This window comes from Neolamprologus brichardi, chromosome 6 (assembly GCF_056152115.1).
Source record: "Neolamprologus brichardi isolate AB-2024 chromosome 6, ASM5615211v1, whole genome shotgun sequence".
In the NCBI taxonomy this organism is placed as follows: domain Eukaryota; kingdom Metazoa; phylum Chordata; class Actinopteri; order Cichliformes; family Cichlidae; genus Neolamprologus; species Neolamprologus brichardi.
In genome coordinates this window covers 13,547,196-13,574,797 of record NC_142109.1, presented here as the reverse complement: position 1 = coordinate 13,574,797, position 27,602 = coordinate 13,547,196, and the positions used below count along the sequence as shown (strand labels likewise).

General features: G+C 40.3%; 1 protein-coding gene across 5 annotated transcripts in view; it reads right to left on the bottom strand.

Annotated features, from left to right (window-relative positions):
- Positions 1 to 501: 501 nt before the first annotated feature.
- Positions 502 to 27,602, bottom strand: part of inpp4b (inositol polyphosphate-4-phosphatase type II B) — a 187,222-nt gene continuing 160,121 nt past the window's right edge. For 4 of the 5 annotated variants that reach the window (XM_087841710.1, XM_087841712.1, XM_087841713.1 and 1 more), the window contains 10 exons: positions 25,497 to 25,823; positions 24,624 to 24,762; positions 17,808 to 17,980; positions 17,067 to 17,190; positions 16,516 to 16,642; positions 13,459 to 13,599; positions 11,603 to 11,700; positions 11,225 to 11,337; positions 9,810 to 9,964; positions 6,959 to 7,166 (listed from right to left, as the gene is read on the bottom strand). In XM_087841710.1, coding sequence (XP_087697836.1) covers positions 6,992 to 7,166; positions 9,810 to 9,964; positions 11,225 to 11,337; positions 11,603 to 11,700; positions 13,459 to 13,599; positions 16,516 to 16,642; positions 17,067 to 17,190; positions 17,808 to 17,980; positions 24,624 to 24,762; positions 25,497 to 25,823 — 1,572 coding nt within the window. In that variant the 3' untranslated portion in view covers positions 6,959 to 6,991. Of the gene's footprint in view, positions 2,176 to 6,958; positions 7,167 to 9,809; positions 9,965 to 11,224; positions 11,338 to 11,602; positions 11,701 to 13,458; positions 13,600 to 16,515; positions 16,643 to 17,066; positions 17,191 to 17,807; positions 17,981 to 24,623; positions 24,763 to 25,496; positions 25,824 to 27,602 lie in introns of those variants that run through there. The other variant, XM_087841711.1, reaches the window with a different exon arrangement.

Sequence of the window (27,602 nt, the reverse complement as noted above, 5' to 3'; positions counted from 1 at the left end):
CACACCGCCCGGGCAACAAAGGAGTGGCTCCGTAAGAAGCATTTGAAAGTCCTGGAGTGGCCTAGCCAGTCTCCAGACCTCAACCCCATAGAAAATCTGTGGCGGGAGTTGAAAGTCCGTGTTGCTCGGCGACAGCCCCAAAACATCACTGCTCTTGAGAAGATCTGCATGGAGGAATGGGCCAAAATACCAGCTACTGTGTGTGCAAACCTGGTAAAGACCTATAGTAAACGTTTGACCTCTGTTATTGCCAACAAAGGTTATGTTACAAAGTATTGAGTTGTATTTTTGTTATTGACCAAATACTTATTTTCCACCCTGATTTACGAATAAATTCTTTACAAATCCTACCATGTGAATTCATGGATTTTTTTTTCACATTCTGTCTCTCACAGTTGAAGTGTACCTCTGGTGCAAATTACTGACCTCTGTCATCATTTTAAGTGGGGGAACTTGCACAATCGGTGGCTGACTAAATACTTTTTTGCCCCACTGTATATACCTTGGAGCATTGATGGTCCCTTTCCAGATGTGCAAGCCACAAATTCCATAGGTACTAATCTATTTCCATAACATCAAAGAGATCCTGATGGCATGCAGCTGAGCGTTGATAGCAATACAGATGCTTACTCTCCTCCTCAGTCCGGAGGATGTCCATGTTCTCCAAAAAGAAGTTTTCCACTGTGCCTCGGTCCATTTTGAACGAGCATTGGCTGACAGAAGGTGGCGGTGTTTCTGAATCATGTTCACATTTGACTTCTTCGTTGAATGACAGACCTTTAACCTGAATTTTTGGATGGCATACTGAACTGTGATCACAGACGATATTTTTTGGAAGTGTTCCCGAGCCCATTCAGCAATTTCCATCACAGAATCGTGGCTGTTTGTGATGCAGTGCCATCTAAAGGCCTGAAGAGATCCCAAGCATTCAGTATTGATTCTGAGGTATGTCCAGAGTCTTGGAATCTTTTGATGAGATTTTTTATACACACCTTTCAGCATTTATGGTGCTTTTCTGGATGTTTCCTTCATAATCTGCAGCCACATGTCGTTGCAGTTTAGTGAACCTCTGCCTAGCTTTACTTCTGACAAACTCTGCCTCTCAAAGATGCTCTTTTTATACCCCATCATGTTGCCGACCTGTTGCCAGATAACCTAACTAGTTGAAAAATATTCCCCCAGCTGTTTCTTTTAGTATCACTTACTTGTCCATCCTTTTGTTGCCCTGTCCCAACTTTTTGAGATGTGTTGCTGCCTTCAAAAATCAACCAATTTTTATGATGAAATGATAAAATGCCTCAGTTAAAATGTTTGATATGTTTTCTATGTTATGTCATGAATAAAACATGGGCTAAACTGCCATTGGGGTGCAAAGCTAGAGGACAGTGTTAAGCAGAGGGAAATTTGTAGACTTCAGTCAAAAACCAACTGAGAAACTTGAATCTGAATACTGTGTTTCATCAAAAAACATGTTGATATGATTTCTTGATAACAGCACAAGTTGTTCATTTTTTGTTTAACATCATACTTTCTTTTTAAGGCCCACGTATCCAAATAAAGTTTTCCCTGTGGAGAAAAACCACAGGGAACGTGGATGTCCGCAAAGATTACGGAAACTTTAAGAGCTGTTACAAAGATAGGTCAGCGTTTCCAAATATTAACTTTTACCGAGTGAACGTCCAAACGCATGGTCACCGTAAACAAACAAAATAGCTAGTCACTTGAAAACTCTTCTTTTAGGCTAGTTATCTCTCTCATACGCTGATATATGCACATTATGTAAGACTTTGACTTACCCCCAAGTTGTTCTGCTTAATGTTGCTTAAGTTATGACCAATGTATGGTGAGGTGGAAAGTGCATTTATTTTAAAATGGATCAATTTTTTTAATGTACCCTCATTACACACGCACACACAAACACACCTCCAGCAACTGTGTTTCCTATTAACAGCATATTTTACATACTATCATTTATGATCTTTAATATTTACTAAAGAATAATAATACTGAAGGACTAATTTTACAGTTCGTGGCTTTTCTCCTCAAGAGTCAACTTTGCCGTAAGTCCCTTCTGGTGGTCGGTAGCACTTGGGAAAGGCCATCAGCTGCAGCATGTTGAAGGCATATTTCCTGCATTTAATATTCTTTTGAACATTCTCAATGCGACATCCTTCTCTGATGATCAAATGATGAAGGTGAAAGGTGGAAAAAAGAGAACAAAAAAGTAAACATGAGTGAGGTTTGAAATTAAGTTTGGGGTATTAATGATACACACGCCTTCAAAAGACAAACAAAATAAAGAACCTGAACATTTTGTGCACTACTTTGTGGCTGCTTTGGGATAAAGAAAGCACAAAACTATGCAGTAAATATGGGATCCGTAGTGTTGTTGTTTGCACATTAGTTTGGAAGTGAAAGGTTCCTGGTTCAGTTCTTGCTAGAGACACAAATCCCCCAAGGGTTTATGTCAGGAGGGGAATTTAGTGTGAAACTTTGTCAAATCAAACCTGCAGAGCAACCTGCTGTGGGGTGAATAGTTCTTACAAGTGTTCTTGGATAAATGGTTCTCAGAGAGAAGTAAATGAAACTGAAGATTTTTCACACAGCTGTGAGACAATACAAGAGAGTGTCGTGGTTAGTGAAATACATATTGAGCACAATTGAGATCAGTCTATTGGTGCAGGCCTCCACAACCGGCTAAGTTTCTCCTGTGGGAATTAATTGCCCAACCAAGTTGGGAGTCAGGATAGGATACTAAACAAAATGTCACCAAGGAGAAAACATGCAGAAAATCTCACCTCCAGGCCATTTGATGGGCTAATGAGAAATATTGAGTCTGACACCCTGGTAATGCTAAAAGGAGAAGGCAAGTTTCCCAGCGGTCTAGATAAACCATTAAAAACATGTATTTTTAACAGAACAGCAGGACCCTGTTGACCCATGTGGAGCTAGCTTGGCATTTAAATCAACTGTTCTGTGTTCAACCCTCCCATCTGAAGCTCCGCAGTACATCGCATCCACTCCACAGATCCACACACAAACTCTGTCTGTTTGTCTCCGTCTCTGCTATACTCAAACTGTGGAACACTTGGCCAGCTTTAACCTTATGCACAGTTTCCATCTACGCCAGTCTCCCATTGCCTTCAGTGATTTATAAACATTTTGTTCCATCCTAAAATTAGACACAAGTCAGAAAAAAGTAGACCCAAAAGCAGGACACTGTTTGTGGCACGTTGGAGGACAGCTTTTGGGACTGTGCTAGCCTCAGCTAGTTCAAGTAGTAACACAACTTCTAGAGAAGCACAGTGTAACGCTGCAAGCAAGGCAACTGTCTGATCTTTGAGAATGACGGCTTATGATATCAATTACTAGTAACCCCCCCTCCCCCCAAAAAAAAAAAAACAACAACCCCAAAACACAATTCTCTAAGTAAAATAGTAAGAACCTCGACAGTTCAGGAGTCAATGGTCAATGAACCGGTACATCTCATATGTAGACGTGTCATCTGGAAAAAGGTATATTTTTTTATTCTTGCAGTCCCGCAAGCACAAAAAAATGTGTGCATGAGAAGCCATGGGAACATGAGCTACACGCAGTTATGATTTCAACTCTTACCGTATGTGTGCAGAGGTATGTATTTCAATATGTATACAGTATGACTACTTAAGAAATGCCCACAGGGTTAGGAAGAACTCAATGCACTGCAGACAATACATGTCAGTGAATGAAACAAAACCCCACAAACAGTGCACCACATATACAGAAACGCTATCAATCAAAGACATCTGTCTTCAGTTTATTTAGACTGTACAAATGCCAGAGATCTTTCAAAATAATTTTTATGTTCGTTTTTGTTGTTTGATTAATATGTCTGTATATTTAAAAGAGTTTCTAATGTTTAAAAAATGTTCCATCTGTTATTCTTGTGTGTTATGTCTAGGGATGGGTACCGGTATCCGGTGCCATTATGGCACATTTTACCTTTGCAAGCGTAGTAGGCGGGCCCAGGTACGTACGTTCTTTTAGAGCAGAACTACAGATTAAAAATGCCCAAGGCGAAGCAGTCAAAGTCTGGCTGTACTTCACAGCAAAAGATGCAAACTCAGCAGCCTGCAACAAGTGCTTTAAGCTGATACTGTGCAAAGGAGGCAACACCTTGAATCTGATGAAACACCTGGCGACGTATAGCATTTTGTTAAAAGCCGAGAAATGCGCCATATTTGATAGCTTGCTGCGAGACCTCACATCGAGCACATCTACTGCGGGTGGGTTGCCTGTTATCGGACCCGGAGTTAGCAACATCCCCCAAGAACCCGAAGAGTAGAGTCCTGGCCCCTAGCCCTGCCAGTGTAGCAGAAATGATGACGGATGATGATGGCAGCAGCAGCCGTTCTTCTCTGCGCGAGTAGCTTAATGTTGTTCGTGTATAATTTACGTTGAGTAGGCTAACCACGTTATTACATTAATGCATGTAAGGTGAACTAGCAAACACCGTCGCAGTTACATGCGGCTGTCTTCTTGTTTGATGGCAGGTACTCCCTTCACCCTGGCCAAAAAGGCTAAAATGACCAAAGAAAAAGTGAAAAACAGTTAAACATGAGAGGTTTTTGGACAAAGTTTGTGTTTTTTCCATTGTTTAAGCACTGCTTCCAGCCAACAGTGATACCATATATGCCCTATAGCTGCAGAAAAGGCTAATATTGTTATCTTTTTACAAAAAAACAGCTGAACATGAGAGGTTTTCGGACCAATTTTGTGTTCTCCATTCTTTTAGCACCGGTTCGAGCACCGTTTAAGCACCGGCACCGTTTCAAAAGTACCGGTTTGGTACTGGTATCGGATAAAACCTAAACGATACCCATCCCTAGTTATGTCATAACACACAAGAATAACATAAGTGTCTATGGTGCCGTATGTGTGTGTGTGTGTATATATGTCAATTTATGTTCTCCTTCACATTTTCCAAAGCTGTCCATTGGAGTCTGGCCTCCAGGCCTTGTGTTTGACATCCCTGCTTTAGTCCATATAGTAACGTATAGCTTCTAAAAGCTACAAACACTGTTTATAGTAATATTGGTGGTTTTTGTAAAATGTGAAGAAAAATCTGAAATCAGCCTAATGCCCCTCGCTGTCTAGCCCCAGATGTTTTTTCCTTAGCCTCAGATCTCCAGAATAAAAATAAGTCAAATGTTTACTAAAGGAAAGGTGTCTGTTTGTCACTGTTTATCTGGGGAAATGTCCCAGAAACAACAGCAGCAGCTGTAAACCACTGAGTGAGCTCCATTCAGTCCAGATGAACAAATTGGTGGCTGCTAACCTGCTAAGCGCTTCAACAATGGGTGTAAGAAGCTTTCTAAAAAAGTTAATTCTACCTTGTGACAGGAATGTTGCTTGTGCCTCAAAATGACTTCACATGCAGATATATTTGAGATATGTTTCACAGATCACAGGCCAACAAGTCATTTACAACAGTTTAAATACGGGCCACATAATACCGGCTTCAGATGTAAACTCAGGTTGGTGAGTCAGTAAGTGCTTCTAAAATATTTATTGTTTCAAGTTAGCGCTGCTGTCAATCTCGGTCACACTGAGCCAGAGATTCAAACACATCTCTCACGCTCTGTCACACGTCTATTGTCTCATGTAGGCCGAATCAAAAAACAAATTCATTACTCATGACGAAGCTATTCAGATGATCAGGACAAGAGTGAGAAATATCCAAAAATCTATCACGTTGATTTGTAAAAGCAGCAGCACAGCTTCTCTCTCTCTTTCTTCTCTCAGACCATGCACACAATGGACGCTTTGTATGTCTAACTCTGAAACTGTCACGAGTCTCAGGAGAAGACCAGGGCCATACAAAACCAACCTCAATGCTGAAACCTTGTAAATATATACTATATGTGTATATAGACAATGACTCAACAAAACAAATGTGTCAAGACATTGTCACTGATGATATTTTAGTTAGAGTTAAAAAGACAAGGAAAAAAAGATTAGTCTGTGTATTCAAAATCTGCTGTGTATGAAATAAATCAAATGGAAATGGAAAGTTATTATTAAAACACTCAAAAAAGAAGGAAAACGTAAATTAACAAAAGAAGAAGTAATGTACCGGTGAAGACGCGCATCATTAGGTGGGCCCAGTACAGACTCCAATAGAAATAAGCAGAACACAAACAGATGTACATCTGTGGCTGTATTAAATATTATAGCTGGCATTCAGTAGTTACTTTGATGGCTGTTTAGCTTTTATAGCATGAAATGCTTGGATCTGATAAATAATATCGTGTTTTAGTAAATATATAAGTTGAGCCACTGTGGCGAACAGCTGATACAAAAACCACATAAAATGTAAATTGTAAAAAAACAAAAGCAACAAAAAAATAATGTGCCGATACAAAGTTTGACATCAGCAGCACGTTTCAGTAACATGCTGCTAAAAAGATTTGCTTTTCCTAAAAAAAAAAAAGATTTGGCATTTCAATAAGTTATCTAGCTTTCGAGATTTGCTCAATCTGCCCTCACCCCCACAGCGTTTCAAATGAAGAGACGAGATTGGGAAAGAAGGGAGTGTGCACAAATGTGGCGTAAGCACACATTTGTGCCATACGTGTAAAAAAAAAAAAAAAAAGTCAAAAACACATTGTTGAAAGTAACATGTCCTTTCATGACCATGACTAGTCAGAGAGTACACTGACGGATGGACTTGTGCATTCTTGCTGTTGATTAAAAAAAAAAAAAAGGAGTCTGGTTTGAGCCATGGGAAACAGTCTCATAATCATACTTTTGGCAGTTAGTGTGATCTTCATGTAACTCTCAGGAAGGCATTTTCTTGTCAGATAAAAACAACTGACGTTAATGCCCTACAGTATTAGTTTGACATTGAATTATTTGCTTATTACCCGTTAATCCGCAGTACCCCTACTGAAAAGAAGAACTAGTGAACACAGGAAGAAAAGCAGTGAGTAGAGATGTCATTGTCAGCAGTTTATTGATATTTTGCAAGCAGAAAAACAAGACTTAAAATGAGCCACACAACCAGTAAGTGGGAGCTAACGAGCAGCAGGGCAATGGGATAAAAGTGTCGTGATGCTGGTTTGTTCTCTGTCATGGCGCCAGCCTCAGGGTCCTCCCACTGCCCAATGTCTCCCTGGGTCAGTCGACTGCAGGAGTGCCCATCAGAATGAAAACAGAATGAACAGAGACAGAGTGTGAAAACACTATAGTGTTAGTCCAGTATAGATGCTGTCTAAGTAGGCTTTCTAGCAAAGGTCAGTTGATAAAGAGACCTGACAGGGCTAGTAGCACAAGGCCCACTTAGACCCAGAGGTATTAGTACAGCCTGAATGCAGAATAGCAGCCACAGACAAGTAGACAGTGACAGGTGGAGTAAAAGTGTGAGAACCATGCCATGAAAAACACTGCAGTGTAAGCCATGAAGAAATGGCCCGATTGAAGTATGAACAAGGTCCTAAGTAAACAATCTTTTTTATAGCAGCAGTTTGAAACATGAGACTTGTTTTTTCACATAGCTGATTTCCTTTCTGTGAAATCATTCACATCAGGCTTAGGACAGATTAGCATCACTGTCAGCAGCACTTAAAATATGTTTAGCAAATAGTGGAACTACTTAGACGAGTGAGGACCTTTGTTTTTATTTTTCTCCTTTCTGAACTGTCTGCCCCACCTCATATCTTTTCACTTGTGCCAGATATTCCAATCGGTCAGATCATCCTGTTGTCCTTCTGTGTCTTTGAACTTTTGTCTCCAGTACCTCCCATCTCCTTTTCCCTTCTTTGAAAGATTTATTGTACCCTTGTGAACTCTGGCTGCAGGATACACTTGTCAACGAGTATATTCTGCAACCTATCTGCAACACTTTTTGCTTTTTTCCATAAATTCATTAAAATGCCCTTTGTTTATTGAATTCTTTTGCTGATTGCAAATAATTTTGGAACCACTTTCAATTAAAAAACAGTTGCACAGATGGGGAGAGGGACAGGAAACCTGTCGTCAACCAGTCACAATCTCACTCGGACTGACTGCACTTGTAAACAGATTTCTGAAGATTTGCAAATATTTGCTGTCTAATTCATACATGCAGACAGATTGCAAACAAGCTGCAATCAATCGGAGTCAGTCTGCACGTATATCTGCAACATGTCAATGCATTTAGTTGCATTACGGGCTTGACTCAAGTGGCTGTCGGTTGGTTGAACTGGTTAAAACAAGGCCGTCATTTGGGAGTTAAAATGCTGTTGTGCAGCTACTACGTCACTATTTGTGGAGGAATTTCTGAATGACTATTTATAATCTAATAATTTCTTGCTGGACTGTGAATGTAAAGTTCTAGCAGTAGATTTATCAACTTTAATCTCAGTATTATCTATAAGGGAAGAGAATGGGGTCAAGTAATTGTCAACTTGACATCATCAACTGGAAAATTATAAAACACTGACAGCTGACTGACCCATGTCAAAAGTATTGAGACCTGAAAGCATCCGGTTGCAACAATATTGGTCATGTTGTGGTCTGCAGCCACTGTTTAACCTGCAGCATTAATGAGTGCATGCTTTAACTACTGTGTCATTTGAGGCCATCTGTATTTCTTCATGCACTGACATCAGGTGAAAATTCATCTAACTTGAAAAAGTCTGTTCTCGGTGAAAATGAGTGAGACAAGAGACGCTGACGTTTTATCATTTTAGATATCCATCATGGTCCTTTCACTGTAAAATTCACTATACTGACTATTCCTTTTCTTCCTACAGTAAAGCAGCCGTATGGCATGTGTGCAAATCTTTAAAATATCACAAGAATAGCCCTAGCCTACGCAAAACAGAAACTTTATCTTTAAAATGTTCCCCTCACAGTTTATACATCTCTGCAGTCACAAGCTTAATTAACTGGGGTTCTCACTGAATATAATTTGGTACTGTTTTGGTTCACGGCTTTACATTGTTTCTGTTCATTTGCAGTTTTAGGAAGAACCTTTTTGTCCTGATTGCACACTGTAAACCATCCCATCAGTTAAAATGTTACTTATTACTAAAGGTTCTAGGAGTTTGGTAAATCCGTAAAACAGGTCATAAATATAATTGTATTAAAGCTGTGTTTGTGTTGTTAGTTTCTGTCCCATACAGGTCAGTCCCACGGACATTTCAGATGTGCATTTCACCAGTGTCCTTGCCAAAGTTATGCAGTTAAACCTCATCAGATTTAGGCAGATGTGAATGTTTCCCTGCTGGCAAACACACAAACACTAAACTACAGGACTAACAGGAACATGCATTGCTGCCTCTGAATGTGTGAGGAATGGTGATGATGGTTACATGATCACCATTACATGGTGATTATGTAATGGTGATGGGCTGGGAGGAAAAGTTGCAGATAAAATGCCTTTGATGTGTGTGATGGGTGGTGTGGATGCAGGTTATTACTTGTAATACATGCTTGTAATGACAAGCATACTTCAGGCTTATTCCATTCTACTGCTAAATGTAGCAAGATTAAGAGTGTGGTAACCAAAACATTGGAAAATTGATATTTTTCTTACTTGCCTGTAATAGTATCTAGTAAGATTTTTAGAATTTGAGTTTCAGTAAAAACAGCCTCGCATGTATACTCTGAATACATAAACCAACAAGATCCTGAAAGTAACTTTACTTGAAGAGAGGAGACAACGGCAGAAATCTCTGATCACCAAGATATTTTTTCGTTGAGCAAAAAATCCGCATTTATAACTAACTTTTTAAGTGAAGTCTGTTTAGGACTGGCTTCTGATGCCTCCTTTAATACTGTCTTACCTGCGCATGCAGTCCAGAGCGCGCACGAAGAAGTCCTTGCTGAGCTGGTGTTCATCACGTAAGAGAGCGCACTGCTCTAGAGTGACAGACATGGATGTTCGGTCTTTGGCACTTTTACAGCTGGTAAACCTGATGCCATTTAACCTTCGGCAGATCTGGTGGAAAGTGGATGAGGGAAAAAAACAACATCACCGTTGGTTTGGCATACATCATGAAGGCAAAATGTTGTGAAGTGACTCATCTCGTTTTACATATCCTGACGTAGACACGTGCACACATCTGCCATGTGATTAGTGTTTTCATTTTGATGTCATCCTTGCTTCACTCTGATGCATCCCTAGTATTGATAACCTGCAGAAGGCTCACTTGCACGCATAAAAGCTTGAGAAGGAGCGTTGGGTCTCTCTCGCGCTCTCGCTCATTTCCATCTGCCCTGGCATTACTCCTCATTTGCCTTTGTAGTTTCAAGTTACTCATTATTAGTTGAAGTGTGTTTTACTTTTACCTCTGCCAAGGATGATTCAGGTAATGTTCACGTGCGTGTGTGTCATCATTCTTTCATAAGTTGTGAATGAATTTTGATAAAACGTTGTAGGGATGTAGACCGAGTTTCTGTTAACAGTCCATTAAAATGTAGTTTTCATCCATAAAGTCTTCAAATTCAACTTCATCTTTTAAAAACCAAAATGGACCAAAAGTCTTATAACTTCATTAAATACGATTCTTACAAGTGTAGTGTGTACTGCCAACAAATCGAATACATACAGTGGTCCCTCGCTATAACGCGGTTCCCCTTTCGCTGTCTCGCTGTTTCGCGGATTTATTTTTGTGCAATTTTCCGTGTTTCTTTTCTTTTTTTTCTATAAGAGCAAACTGTGTTCTGCGTCCTGATTGGCTGTAGACCATTGTCAATCAATCTGGCGCCATGTCTCCTGCACAGTACACAATGCGTTCAGCTTGTCAAAATTACATAAATCTGGTCGCTTAGCAGTGTGACTGTACTGTATGTTTGCAAGTTTTCTCCCCAACAAACAACAATGTCGACGAAATGTTTTGCACCATCTATGGCACCTGTGGGTGCCTTTGGTTTTATTCTATAATACTGGACTTATTTTTCTATGAAGGTTTGAACTTTGAGAGTGTTTAAACAGATTTAAAGTATCATGTCACATTTGACCTCTGACCTCTCCCTCAAGGTCAATAGATTTATCTGAAGAATCTGATCTGAAGTGATAATAATGCCATATTGAGCTGTTTAAAACTATGTTTCTCAATAAAAGCCTGCTACAAACTTAAAGTATGCTTAAAAAGAACAAAGAAAACAACATGAATATATACAAAATACAATATCGTTCCCTTCAAAGTAATTACCATCCAGACAGTAAAAACAGTAGAAAAACCCCATCGCGCCTCACCGTTCCAGCAGTCCACAGTATCTCCACATTCTTTTTCTTCTTCGCGACTACATTCTGGCCCAAAGTTTCAAGTAATTCCTTTATGTCAGTCTGTGTCTGAAAACACGGTAGACCTGTTTGCACAAAACAAAAACAGAGGTTAATGAGGACAAGCTTCAGGCTGTTGATCAGGTGTGGATATTTCTTTCACAGAAATGTTTTACATGTTAAAATTCACGGTTGCTTTGTAAAAGGTGTGAACCATTCTAATGGGATTATAGTACACATTATTCACCCACACAAAAAAAACATGTTAATACTGTTTTCTGCACATAAACACATGAGACCAAAGATGAAGATGTTTCTTTAGTAAAAATGATTTTAAAGTTGTGCACTTACATTCTAGTGGCACCTTTTCACTTAATGATTTGTAATAGGCTTCTAATGTCTCAAAGTTCTTCTGGTTTATTCTTTCTTGTAGAGAGATATCTCCAAACCTAAGAGCAGAACAGAGTGTAAGATCGGTTAGGGAAAAAATATTTATCCTGATAGGCAGTTTGTGTGAATCCTGGCCAACCCTGCCCCAAACATGGTTCAGTGGGGTGGTCTCTGGATATGGTGTTTGTTACTGGTGTATTTTTTTTGTCATAGCCCGTTGTACACCAGTGGTGCGAGTTTCAGTTATTATGCAAATGTACTGTTTATAAGGTTGGGGAAATCTGCAGTCAGATGAAAACAAAGAAGTCACTTGGATGAGTGAAAACTCTACATCCAGATGAACAGAGATGCTTCTTTTGTAGAGTTTCGGGCCTCTTGGTGTTGTTGAGCTGGCCAGAAGTTTTAAGGTGTGTCCTGGATGAATGTTGGTTTTGAACATTCCTAGAGTTTTTGGGTATCTCTCTGATAAGTTTATATTTGGTTTTCAGCCTCCCACACTTGCACTAAAATTGAACTTCATATGGAGAGCTCCATTGAAAGGTGATGTTAGGTTCAACTTCAGAAGTCTTGCCTGTTTAATTTCGAATGAAATAACAAGAAAGCAGCCCTCATATGGCCACAGAACTGCTAGTCAGCCAGCTGCTCATATGCTTTCAATCTCTGAAAGTATGTTGGGTTTTTTTTTTTGTAAAACCCATTAAATCACAGCTGAAAGTCTGCACTTCAACCACACGTTAATTGTTTGATTTGTGGTGGTGATGTACAGAGGCAAAATTCTCAAAGTTTCCCCCAAAAAAGCATATGCACCTAACTGTATATATGCAGATGTAATGTCCAAAGACCCACTGGATTAGCAGCAAGAGAAAACAAGCTTAAAAACTACCTATAATTTATGCCTAAATTGATTCAGCAAATACACTATCAAACAGACAAATAATTCCTATTTTAAGGTCAATGCGTACAATAAGTCAAAGTCTACGTAGGAACCAGAAAGAAGAAACTTCAGAAGATTATGAAAAGGTCCATCAGAGGTTTGATAGACCGGACACAAATTTTGCTTCCATTTCCTTCAAAACTGTCACGTTTACATGAGAGACCCATAGACCTTACCAAACTTTCCAAAGATCGCAAATCTTTTAGTGCCTATTGCAAACATGAAGAGCTGACTCGAAGAAAACCTACAATGAATCATTTCTACCAAAATAAATTATGTTTTTGATAGAAACTCTCAGCACTCCACGCAGGGGAGCTTCCAGCTACCAGATGGAAAGGCGTCTCTGGCTAGACAATGGAATTCAAAGAGTGCGCAAAGCCAAGATGAATGTTACATGTTAAAAAAAACATATAAAATTGTATAAAACACAACTTGAAGATACTGTAAGCAGTTGGAACTTGGTTGGATCACTGGGTGAAAGGTCATTCAAAGTAAGGGAGGTGAAAGCATTGAGGAGGCCCGTGGTAAAGGTTCAAAAGGCTCAAAGGTCAGGGAAGAGTACAGCAGGCAGGTTTCCACGCCAAAAATAATGTTGTTATTGTTTATGTAACAGCAGCTATATGTGCTTTTTCTTTAAAGCCATAATCACAATTTATCACGTAGCAGAACTAAAAACAATAAAGGCACTTAGTAAAAAAATGTGAATATGCTATTAGTGGGTTGGATGCCTCCAGCTATAACTAAACAACAATAATCTTTTAGTTATAGCTATAGATTTAAAGCATTTCCTTTAGAAATGATAATAGGATCTGTGTTTAGATCAGCACATAAACAGTGCTCGTCTTCATGTGCACTGGAGTTGAGCAAAGAATATCCAGGTTACCTTTCTGCTATTGTTTGTTGTTCATTAATCCCCACGTTAAAGAGCACCGGGAATACTTGGAGAAGCTTCCCCTCCTTGATTTCCTCTGGTAAGGTATGGAAAACCAGTTTAGGTAATGGCACTTCTACAGTGAAGTGGTCTCTAAATGCAAAGAGAAAGTGAGAGAGAGAGAAAATAAGGATTAAGACGGTGAAACATCCATCAAAAAAGTAATTTGATACATTTTACCGCATGACAGATGTGATATGTTTGGGAAGTTCTATAACGTGATACCCAAGACAGGCCTGAGCAAGAGGTAAAGAGAGAAACTGATGGTGTGTATACAAACCAGAGAGCCAGTGTGCGCGTTTTAGAATTCCTCAAAGAGTGACACGGAAGTGGGAGGTGCCACAGGAGTGTAATATCACACCAGACACAATGTTCAAGGTAAGCAAGAAAAAACAGCTTGACCTTTCAACAGCTGTCCAACACGTGAGCAAATGTTCTCTTCAAAGATGGGAAAAGACATTCGTGATCAGCTGATTTGAACTTTTAAACCAGTGTACAAAACTGCTGTGGACTGAAGCCAGAGAATATCTGTATCAACAGCTCATCTGTATATGGAGTAAAGTTCACCTGGTTACCAGTTGTATTGTGAAGCTATGCTACCTGCAATACTATTAAATAATTCTTTTCCCCTATGGGAGGTATCTTCGATTAGGCTAAATTATCTTTCAAACTTTTCTTGACTCAAATTGAACTGCACTAAATAAATGCTAAAATGGTTTTTAACTTTTTGTCTTACAAGACTGTGTGAAATCATAATCACGTATAACAATTGTTAAAATACGGACTTTGTCATACTCAGTAGTCACTCTCCTTTCCGCCACTTGCACAGTGTGGTGGCAGATTTCTTTTCTCATGTATTAATCACATATTTAATCATATCACATTATTTATAGTTATATCACTTTCTCACTTTACTATAGTAAGAGCACTCCTGCCACTAGTTTACATGCATGTGGAATGTTAACACAGTGAGGCCATTGTAATGGGAGACGTTAAACAGATAGTGAGACTCCTTCTGCTTATCAGGGATGTAAATCCTTCGGTGACAGCCAAGCAGAAAACAAGGTCATAATTCTCTCTGTGAGGGAGAAGGTATAGCCCCCCCCCCCACCCCCATGAGAGGGGCCAACATGTAAGAGTTTGTGGAATGTTCTTTGTCTGTGTGTCTGTATATAAGATGTAAGGGCAGTGGCCACAATTCAGAGATGGTCCTGGTGTTTCACTGGGATGCTCTCTCCACATTGCCATGTGTTTATTAAACCCACTTCAAGTCAAGCTCACTGGGTGTGTTGCAGGTTATTGTTAAATTTTCCACAGACAACTACTACTTGACACAGTTCCACACTTGTTTTATCTTCTAATACAAGGATAATAAAAATAATACACACATGTATGTGTATTTAAAAAAAAAAAAAAAAATCAAATAACAATTCAAATAATAATTACATTATATCTCAGTGACTCTGCATTTATTGAACGCTAGCTACTTTTGACAACATCAAAGTCCAGATATGAAGAGGAAAGTTTCCACCTGCATTCCTGAATGAGCCACAGTGAACGGATACTTGTCTAAGTGAAAACGTCTGGAATTCAGCCCACTCGTAATTATGCTGTGCCATCCTAAGACTTTTTAAAGTAATCAATTTTAGCTGCTTTTGGTGCTGAAATTAACAACATGTGCACTAGACAGGAAATAATGGTTTTACAAGTGGAGGCTGTTGACATTTTTTTCCCTCCTAGTTTTCCTGACTGTTTTTCACTAATTGACACACAATTACATTAGGAGAGGTGTGCAGGGGGGAACAGGATAAGCACTGCCAGAAGCCTACAAATGAAGTCCAGTAGGCCACTGGTGTGAATGTCTGACAAAAACATCAGAAACAGACTTCATGAGGTTGGCCTGAGGGACCAGCATCCTTAGTGGATCGCGTGCTCTGTGCCCGGCACCGTGGAGCATGATTGGCATTTGCCATAGAGTAGAATACCAGAGTTGGCAGGTCCACCACTGGACCTGCCTGTGTCCTGTGCTTTTCACAAATGAGAGCAGGTTCCCCCTGAGCACATGTCACGGACATGAAAGGGTCGATAGAAGCCGTGGAGAACGTTATGCTCCCGGTAACATCGTTCAGCATCACCGGTTTGATGGTGGGTCAGTGAGGCATATCCATGGAGGGATGCAGAGACCTCTAATAAGGCTAGGCAATGGCACCCTGACTGCTATTGGGTATCGCAATGAACCCGCCGGTGGAGTGGGTCCTGGGTTCCTCTTGGTACACAGCAATACCCTTGAATATGTACCCAAGAGTATGCAGGTGATTCCTGGGGCTGAGATCCTGAGCCAACCAGACATAGTGGTGATTGACAAGAAGCAGAGGACCACAGTTACGATACAGTGACAGTCCCAGTAGACAGCAACATCAGGAGCAAGGTAAACAAGAAAATCAAGCTTAAGTTTTTCTTTTTTCACAATATGAAACACAAAGGAAAGCACATGTGATGACCTACACTAAAGTGATACAAACAAGAAAAAAACCTGCTCCGATATTTTTTATGCTGCGGATCTGTGTTGGAGCTGGTGTGAGAGGGGTCCTGGATGTTTTGCATAAGTGCGCCAATTGTATCCTTAGTGAAACACAATGCAAGAGAAAACAATGCTGTTTTGTAATGGCTGGCTTCCATTATAACAAAGTCCCTGTGTATTGTCCACCAGTTTTCATTGAACACTGAGAGTATGAATCCCCCTACTTTTGAAATATACGGACATTTCCCTGCTTTAAACTCAGATTTCCTCTATAAACAAAGAAACTCTCTCAAGCCAAAAACATTACTTTCTATGTTTGTATATCTCAATAAAACGAGTATAACTTGATTTGATGCTGATTTTCTGATCTCAGAGGTATATTAGAAACCATTAGAGGTGACCACATGTGCCGCAAATAAGTGTTTGGCCCGATATCCTTCCTATAATTGGACTTGAGTAAGAAAACAAAGAAAATAACAAGGTCTCACCGTCGGCCACAAACTAAAGGCTGAAGGTCACTGAGGTCATCGGACTTGGCCTCTGTAATCTTGAACATGACTCTCTGCAGGTCTGAGATCCCCACTTCCATGTCTTCCAGCATCCCGAACTCTTCACCTATAGCGGCCACAGAAAACAAGCTCGACAGTGATGTCAGTCGTTCTCGTTGCATGCATACACACAACAGGGCAAGTTTAGCTCATATAACAAAGAACATAACTGAGAAACCTCCCTCCCTTGTATTTATTCAACTCTTACTGTTACTTACTGTTCTCTTTATTTCTATGACAAACATTAACAGGAGATACACCATTTTCCAGGTCACAATTAAAGGATGAAGAAATATGGGTGTCGGTAATGAAGGCATTTAGCCAAAAACAACACTGCAGTGACTCATCTTGCCTCACCTTGCTATGTACTACAGCTTAATCATTCACCTTCCTAGTCTGACTTGCTTAAACGTGCTGGGTTTTACTTGACAGCAAACACAAACAGTAAAATTCAATGTAGGTCGTGAGTTCACCGGCGTGATTTCACTCACTGTAGGTGCTGAGCAGGCTCTCAAACTGAGCAACCAGGCCAACGAGGTGAAGCTGCCTCAGGAAGCCTTTGTCCTGCATTCCTGCGTACAACCGCATGACGAAACCACAGGCCAAGGCTGCCAGCTGTTTAACACACAAACACACAAACACTAAGACATTTTCAAACAAGCAACTATGCAGCAAACACTAAACGGTGAACCAAGAATACACTGGGTCCAAAATACTGCGATTCAGCTCAATTATAAAGGATCAGAACCTGGAGCCACTTTCACACCATAACAAATGTGTTACTTGAATCCATGTTACTCCTTTTATTTACTTGCTCATGCTCATTTAATGTTGATGTATACAGCAGAGACATGTGAATGAGTCCTACTGGAGTAAACCCTTTAAATATAAAACATAGTTCAGAGCCTAACAAATATATGACTCCACACCCTGAGTTCTACAGTATGCAAACATGAAGTAATATACAACCAACATTTTATATTGTTTGCACTGATTATGCTGTACTTTGGACCACGAGGGAAAAAAATTAGATGACAAAATCCTTTACAGCTCAAGCTGCTATTGCATAAAGCAGTGAATGGGCAGCAGATTTATGATTCATTCAGTATAGACAAATAGTACTATCTTAAAAGAAAAAGTAAAAATATTTAAGATTAAATTCAGATGAAAAGAAGCTCCATGCTCTGGAGGACTCCTAAAGAGTTGTTTATTATGCCAGTGCAGCCACCTACTGCCTGACTGAAGACTATGTCTCGCCTCTGCTGGAGCAGGAAGCCCTGTGGAATGCTGCAGGCTGCCTCCTGCAGGAGCACAAAGGTCATGGCTCTCTTCGCCTTCTCCACCACCTCCATCACGCAGTCCTTTAACCGGGTCACCAGAGGACACAACTGCTCCCTCCAGTCACCTGTGAAAAAGAGATGCAATGGGGAACATCTTAATCACAGCAAGCGATTTCTCTGCGAGGTCAAGCACTGTATGTTGCAGTGTGAGGTGGAAGGCCCCACACAAAAATGCAACTTGGTTTGAAACACTGAAAAGGCGGCAGCAAGGCACAAAATTAATGAACCCCTCGGAGTACGCCAGCTTGCACATCTCAAATTATAGACCGCATGTGTGTCCTGCTGCCTTTAGGCAGATGCAGAAATTTAATAGAGGAATTTTTCATGCAGACTAAAAAGTTTTAGACAGCAGATACTGTAAGAATCATCCATTCATTTAAAAATCAGAGTGAAAGGCTTTGAGAAAGTCCCACATTTTGAATTGAAGAAAAACAAGTGTAGGTTTATCTTATATGCATTGATCAGTTTTACTGTGGTCTGTTTACTTTAAATCCAATTATTCTTCCTAAACGGGCAACTTGGTGATTTTTCTTACTATTTCCATCTGTTTCTGGCTGATTTGAACATAAAAATATCTTAGCGAGCAATAAAATTATTATTATCTCTGTTTTTTTAAAAGGCATATATGAAAATTAGGGTAAAAAATTTGTAAATTAAAAAAGAAATCCTCTCACTAAACTGTATCGTGTTGAAGGCCTCATTCACAAACAGTGCTCATAGAAGATTTAGCTTGTTGTTTGTATGCTACGATCTAATGATGAAGAACAACCTCATTCTCACAAAACATTTTACACTTTTCCAAAACACCATGAGCCAAAGTTTCTGAGAATTAGAATTAAAGGCCTATAATAAATAAATAAATAAATAATATAATTCATTAAATATGACCTACTGGCTGTCAACCCCTCACAGTCTTAATTCTTAGCATCATCCCATCGATGCTGGAGAACATGGATGTTTTTTTAATAACTGCCCTGCGTTACTCATCCTGGGCTGACAGATCAGGTGTTACTGCACCACCTGCTTGTAAACCATGAACTGAAATCGTGCGTCTTTCCCGATTTCTTCCTTGGACACTATTGTTTCAGTTTCTACAGTTGAACTTTCTCTTCTCTCATTTAAGTCATCACCTCACCTTCCGCATGTAATTCTCTGTTGGGGTTTCAGAGTTGCAGTTAATATTCATATAAAATATTTACAGTCATGGCACAAAGATAATACGTACTCTTTCAAATATGAGGTTGTACTCGTGCATAATAAAAATAAGACTTTTAGACTTTACCAGATTTTCAGATTTGGTAAATCGCAACTGAGACGAACAGTAACACCTGACACAAAAACGAAGTCTAAACCAGAATCTGTGTGAAAAGTACAACCCATTATTCAGGTTATTATTATTATTGTAGATCCACATTTAGTAGCGAAATTTGGAAGTAATCATTTATGAATGATTTTATTGGTCAGAACTTTGAAACACTTTTGTACAACATTGCAAAATTCATGTACAGCTCTCTGGTGGTCCTACCACAGCATCTCAGGCTGAGGTCTGGAATTTGACTGGACCACTGTAACATGCGACATGTAACAACGAGATGTAGCTCGTGGGTTTCTCTGAGCACTGCTCGGTGTGGCAATGGTCTCGCATGTTTCCCACTTGTGAATAATCTTTGTCACTGTCGTTGTCAGGCTTTATAACCCTTCCCAGCCTTACGAGAAGTAACAAATTGCTTCTGTAAGATCATTTTAAGGATTGTGTTGCCACACCTGAATGCTCCAGACCACGTGCTGTAATAGCAGCACGTGTCCGATTCAGCTCAATTTTAAAGGCTCGACCCGATATCAAATTTCTTTTTTTATCATGTCCTGTTACAAAAAAAACTTAGAATTTAAAGAGGGTGTATTTTCTTTTAACCATTACTGTAAATGTGAAGTATTGTGAGATATCGCCACAATTTTCCTGTCTACACCAGACCTGTTGACCTTTGATAACAACATTGTGCAATAAGTGTTTTTATACACTTCTTCTTTTATTACTTAAGTTAAATAAATTATCCTGTGCAGTACACATCAGAGTGGAGGCCATATAAAAACACATTGTTGTGTTTGAAAATCAAATCACAACTAGGAGGGTACAACTACTTCTGGTCAGGAATCATTGGTATAGACTATATAATTTCTGTCACACTGTTATAATATTTAAGCTCTCATTGTACCGTATTACTATCAGGAAACATCAAATAAATTATGTAATGCTTGTGACCTCTTTGTGGTTGTTTATTTTGGACAAACAGCAAACTCAAAATGTGTGCAGGAAACTTGCATTGCAGCTGTGACGATGCTTTCTCTGCATCCTTCACTGGTTTCTGATAAAGTCGAGCCCCTGAGTGGCCACCAGGGGGCAGTGTTGGTTAAGCAGTGCTCAAGATGAGTTTTCCAACCATACCATATATTCTTTCTGAGGTTCAACATATTGAAAAGTTCTCAGGAGGGAAGAGTGAATCATTGCGGACAAACAGACATGCACACAGTTTGATATGTACAGCATATCAAGCTTGCCCTTGCCCTGTCATAGAAATCACGTCTTATCTCATTCTGCAAATACTGCCTCTGCACAGAGGAGGAAACAGAACTCCAGCTGACATCTCTTCACTGGCCCACCTGTCCAAACATGCAAACCCCCGCAGTGCCATCAAAAGCCCAGGATTCACAAAAGAGATAAAGCTTCTCTCATTATTCCTTCCATGTTTGTATTTTGACAAGCAGATGACCACTTTCTCTGAGCCTGTCTTAATAAAGGTGCTCTGAGGATTGAGCTTATCTTTCAGAATGAACACTGGGGCTGATGGCCTTGTTTTCACCTGCTGGCTCACAAAGACACAATGACACAAAATGATACAAATGCACCAATGCCTCCACAGCATGTGTGTGTGACTGACACACACACACACACACACACACACACACACACACACACACACACACACACACACACACACACACACAGAGCCTCTCCTTGTCGCCTGGTCAGTCTAATGCCACTGCTCTGTGGCTCTGTATGCCAACTGGCAGCTGCAGCAGTCTGGGCGCTTGTCTGAACACAAGCTTGAGGCAGGATTTCATTGGACGTAAGGGAAGACTGGGCAGCTTGTGGTCAACAGTGAATGGCTCTGCATACGAAATGTCGCTTTCATCCACTTCTCTGGCAACAATATGAGTTTCTCATTTGCCAGTGCTTGAACAACAGGGAGTCTGCAACGTTGGAACTCTTTTCGATTCCAGCTTAAGATACTCTGAAAATATGATGAACTACTCAATGTTATTTCTTCCCCACACTAAAAATCTATGTACGAACGCTTAAAAATGTTTTTTTTGGGCTCAGGAGCACTTCTTAGCATTAAAAGGACTGCTGTTTAGTGATGGGAGCATAAATGGAAGGCACATTACAATACAGTGGTATCACCACATGTTGCCTGTGACAGTGATGGATTGGTTAATGCATATTCTGCATTATAATTTGCATGAGGAAAATCACCAATGAGCAGTGTTACAGTAACTACGTAACTATTGTGGTAACGAGCACGGTAACTAGTTATTATGCCAAAACCGGGAACGCGTTACTCGTTACTGGGATTTAGATAGGCTCGTTATTCGTTACTTCGTGTGGTGGCTCTCGCGGAGCTTCCACAGATTCAATAACATTAGCAAGTGGTGGAGGCCAGCAGGTGGATGAAGGAAAAGGGAGGCAAGAGGAGAGACCCGAAGCGGCCGCTGTTCCGAGAGTGTCAGGTGAACTGAACTTCAGGTAAGAAGTTATGACCTGCAGTCTATCTGGGTCAGATATAAACCAAGTTTAGGTGGAGTTTATTTTCGTTAGGCTGACTTTTTCGTACTGCGTGCTAGCTAGCATGACGGAGTTTTTATACAGCTGGGTGGGTGCTATGATGCTACTGATGTTGAACTTTATTTTGTTCATAAGGTTAGTTATTAGAGTTGCCAACCGTCCCGTAAAAAACTGAATCGTCTCGTATTCAGAGAAAATATCACGCGTTTCATATTGAGGTGAAAAGGAACACAGTTTGTCCCGGACTTCAGCTACAATGAAAAAGACACAAAGCTGGAGTTATTCTGTGTTTACGCTGCACAGCTGCCTCTTCTTCATCTCACCCTCCCTCCCCTGTTCCTACTTCAATAGTGAAACTGATCAATGATCAGCTGATCGGCTTTTCTCTCTTGTTTGTTTATCTCCCACTTTGCGCCAGAAAGAAGAAACCAGTGGATGTCTCCCTAAACAACAGCAGCACTTTTAAGCTCGATCAGCTGTTGTTAGAATTTATTTAATATTAATTTCTAGTATCAGCTGATGTTTGTTGGAGCCACAGCTGTAAACCTGCTGGTCATGATATCGGTTTGAATATGTGGTGAGAGGGAAACATGAAGATGAAACCAGGAGACGTCCTTACTGAATTATCAGAGCTGAACAGGTGACGGAGAAACAGGTTTACCTTTTAGGTGACATAAATGAGTTGAAGGGAAGTTATGAACTGTTTCTGAGAGACAAATAACACCAGGATCCTTTTCTGTGTAGCTGACAGCTGGTAACTGTGCAGGGGCGGGTCTAGCAAAGTGTTGCCAGGGGTCCATGTAGGGCAGTAAAAGGGAAAGGGGGCACAAGGAAATACTTTCTTATTCTCATTTAAAATGTCTCACTTTTAAAAAAATAATTATCTGAATCTTACAACAAACTATTGATAAATTGATACATATATACCATCAGAACAGTGTACATCACTGTCACAACAGTATTTATTTTCATTCAAAGGTTTTATGATTTTTCCTATAATGGTGGGCTGGTCTCTAGTCAAAATGCCCGGGACGATTTTTTTGTCCCAGTCCAGCTCTGTATGCAGCTCATCTGCAGTCTGGTGTTACCTACATCTTCCTATTCAGAAGGCAGAATTTCCGAGTTCTGAGTACAATCAAAGCACCACGACTGCAGTTTGTGTTGGATGTAAAAAGCAGGCTAGGATAGAATCAGGTGTGGGATTTCTCTCATGGAAATGTGCACATTATTTTTTCCTTTCTATTGGTAGGTGGCACAGTGCACTTGTGGCAAGTAAGCAAGCTAGAAGACTGGCAATCTTGCTGGGTATCCAGTTACGGAAGCAACACATTAACAAGAGAATTCTGAGTAAAACCAAAGTTACTTTCCCTAGTAACTAGTTACTCTGAAAGTAACGAGTAACTTAAAGTAACTGAGTTACTTTTGATAGAAGTAACTAGTAATGTAACTAAGTTACTAATTTAAAGTAACTTACCCAACACTGCCAATGAGGCATTGGATTACCTGTTTAACTGAAGAGAAAAACAAAAATGTACAGACTGAAAAAAATGTGACGCTTCTGCTAAAGAAAACTTACGAACAAAATAATAACAAAAGAAAGTTAAATTAGCTGCAGTGTTAAGGTAGAAATGTCAACTTGAAACATTCACATGGCATATAGCAGGAACTCCATGTATGCAGGAATGTAGATGATCAAGATGACCTGCTGAAGCTCAAACTGAGCATCAGAATGAGGAGGAAAGGTGATTTAAGTGATTTTGAAAGCGGCATGGTTCTGGTGCCTGTTGGGCTTGTATGAATTTTTCAGAAACTACTGGTGTTTTCCCACACAGCCATCTCTAGGGTTTGTACACAATTGTTCAAAAAAGAAAATATCTGGGCGAAAATGCCCTCGTTGATGCCAGAGTTCAGAGGAGAGTGGACAGACTGCTTCAGGCTGAGGCAACAGTATCTCAAATAACCATTCATAACAACCACTGTGTGTAGGTATGCATTTCAGAAGGCACAAAACTCTGAACCAGGGTATACAGCTGCAGAAGACCACACTGTGTGCCACTACTGTCAGCTACGCAGGCCGAGGCTACTATTCAGACTGGCTCACCAAAACTGGAAAACAGAAGACTGGAAACACGTTGCCTGGTCTGGCGAATCTCAAGCATTGATCTATCTTGCCCTGTATCATTGGTTTCAAGCTTGTGGTGGTGTAATAGTGTGAGGGACGTTTACTTTGTACACTTTGGGCCCCTTAGGGCCAAGTGAGCATCATTTGAGCACCATAGCATACCTGAATATACATCCATCCCACAGTGTACCCATCTTCTGATGGATGGTTCCAGCACAATAACGAGCCATGTCACAAAGCTCAAATCATGTCAAACCGGTTTGCTGAATATGACAGTGAGGTCACTGTACTCAGATGACCTCCACAGTCACGAGATCTCAATCCAACAGAGCACATCTGGGATGTGGTGGAACTGGAGATGTGCATCATGTCGTGCAGCGGCTGTCAGTATGGACCTAAATCTCTGAGGAATGTTTCCAGCACCTTGTTGACTCTATTTTACAAAGATTTAAGGAAGCTGCTACTGCAAGCTGTACTTAATGAAATAGACAGTGACGGTACATCAATATATACACACACAGACAAGCAGAGGTGGTAACCTACAACATAGATGAAGGAACTGTGATCAAACTGTAGTGTAGTACTGCTGGTTTGTAATCACGACCGCGGCCAGATCTGAATCCTAACGAGCAAAACATCACTGTATCATCAGCCAAATAAAGTTTTACTTTTGACTGACACAGCAATTATTTGGCCTGTCTAAGACTGTAAACGATGGGCTAAACAAACTGAAAATGTAATTTACCAGGATTGTGGGAGGTGATGACATCAGCTAGCTGATGTTCTGGGACTGGATCCTGCTTGGTGTTGTCTTCTTCCTGGAGTTTATCCACCATGGCGATTACACAGTTGAGACACTTGGCCACATTTGCCCACAGCCTGTCCTGAAAGAGCCAAATGCACAATCAGCAGTCAGATCAGTTGCGCTGATTACATCTGTGTCTTACTCACACTGTCTACCTTTGAGACTGTGAGGCAGAGCGAAAGGTTTTTATTTTATTTTGAAAGGATATTCTGAGATTACTTTTTAAAGCGTTTCCATTGTTTCAAGCTTTCTCTTTCTTCTCCTGAGCTCCTGCAGTCACTGATGTATTGACACTTTTTCTCTGTGGATGTGTGTGTTGAATTTTGGATATTTTCTTCTTAAAAATATGGGCTGAACACGTTATAATGGCGGGAGATAATTAGGCATTGGTGTGGAGAAATCACGATGAACTCCTGCTGTCAGTGTGGCAGATGCTGTCCTCACATACAAAGAAAACTAACAGCCATAGACACGTCCATGAAAAGAAGCGAGATGGCTTAAATTCACTGACAAGGATACCGCGTAATTATCTTCCGCAGTCAGTTTGTCATGATGAAATATTTAAACCCCCTTTGAGAAAAGAATCCACTTAAAAGACTAATGTTTGGTATGCATCTAATTTTGTGAGTAATTATTTGCCATAGCAGATCTCTAATACAGTAATAGTTTTTGGCTTCCCCCTGTGTGCGCTCTACTGTAAGAAGCACCAGGGAAAACATCAGTTTGTCAAAACACACTGGTTTAAAATAAAATGATAACTCAATCACAATTTTTAAATGTTTCTAAATGACTTAGAAAAGCAGTCGGGCGTACCCATTCCTCCTCATCGTACTCTTTATGGTGGGGTATGGTGTCTTGGTGCTTCAGTGACAAAGGCTCTCCTCCAGCAGTTGTTTGGGTTCCTTCCACATTATTACACACCACTGTGGTCTCAGTGACCGACGTCGGTGGGCTGTGGCCTGGAAGTCCCTGAATCGGGTTCTGATTCTGGTCATTGGTCTGGTTTGTGTGGCCTTGGTGTTGGCTCTGCGCCCGAGTCGACTTCTGGTTCTTGGAAACGTAGCCTGGCTGCGCTGCATGCAGCGCTAGGAGTGCACTCTTGACCAATTCATCCTTAAGTGTGTGAACAAATTGTTCTGTCTGCAAGAAAGAAAAGAGAGACAGATAGGAGGGAAAAAAAGATAGACACTGAAAGTTACTGTTGGATAGGACAACAAATACAAATTTAAGTGCTGAAAAAGCAAAAGTGACAGAGTAAGTGAGCGGGATATAGAGAGACTGTCACGCTGCCGAGGGAGAACGGGTCGAAGAAAACACTGGTGGAGGCGAACTTGGAAGCAAGTAACTATTTTACAGAGGAAGTGAAAAGAAATAAGCAAAATGAACCCTCTCCTTCACCATAAAGGAGGTGCTCTCCATTACTGCAGCACAGTCAGTAAGCCAAAAGAAAAGAAAAAAAAGAAAAGAAACAAAGAACAAACAATTCAATTACTCCTCCTCCAGCCGGCTGCTCCGTGGAGTACACCTCCTTTGATCTTAAATTCACCAGCTACTGTAAGTTGATGATGATCCCGGTACCAAGGAGTCTTACGCCCGCCGCCGCCGCTGCGTAAAAAATGATAAGGGCTCTCGAGAGTAATTGAGTTACCACTGCAATAAGCAATTCTATTACCACAGGAAATGCAGTCGAACAAAACACATAAGCCAAGCCCTCCATGAAAAGAAACCTACGAGGTCATTACATACATATATTTTCCACACAAACAGCCCTTTCCTGCTCCTATGCCTCTCTTCCGTTGACTGAATAGTGAGATTATTGAAAGTGACAGGAATTATAGAGACTGCTTCGTCAGCAAGGAGGTAGGTAACTATTTAAAAACGTCTTGTCCCAGAAACAGAACTGACAAAAGCTGCATGGATGAAGTGTTTCTGAACTTTCCTCAGCTCGTGACCCATTTAAAATACGGCAGTGCCAGCTTGTTGATTTGTTAAGGCGAACATCTATTATTCATTGCAGATAACATCAATGTGATCAATATGGGGACACACTGGCCATAATCAGATCACAACAGCCAAAATTTAGGGCCTTCTGATGGATATCTGGGGCCAAGACTTCCTGTTCTGTGCGGCGGTCATTAATCGTGAATGCAGACAGATTCTAAAAAGTGAATTAAAAATCTAAATGGTTGTCGGATGATAGCTGGTGCTTCCAAGATTGCACTTTGGCAAATGTGTTATCTCCTTTGCTCCTTAATAGATACTGTCTACCTGCAAGTGAAGCCTCTTTAAATGTGATCAAACCTGGATGACAATGCAACACCACAAAGGTCATTTGCAGTGCCAACAATCTTTATTCCTTGGCAACAGATTCTTCATAATAATATACATTTATAAAGATAATATAATACAAGTAAAAGGCATTCTCATTTTTTGCTTTTATTCCTCCGCGGGTAATTTTAAGCTACTTTTTTCTCCCTCTTGGTTTTTTTGTCACTTATATTTTACCATGCAATCAAACCCCCATGAGTTTAAAGTCATCACACTTCACCAGTTATCTTTCTCCTTGTCCTTCTTAAGCCAATCAGTAACAACATCATGTACGGGGAGATGCAACCAAGGCCAAAATGATTCTGTTTTTTGGGGGTCAACTAACATGTTAATAGCCACTAATTATTTAATTCACATTCTCTCAAACTGATCGAGTCACTCTTCTAATGATCTTTGGTATAATAAAGTATACATAAATAATAATCATTAATAATACAGTTGTTGCTTCTGTTGATTTTTCAATACTCATCAATATGAATGAGCAGAACAAAAAAAGAAGAAAAAAAACATCCATCTTAACTTGTATCAGAGGTTTCGATCATAGGGGACAGCAACACTACTCACAGGCTGTATCCCAATTCAAGGTCTGCA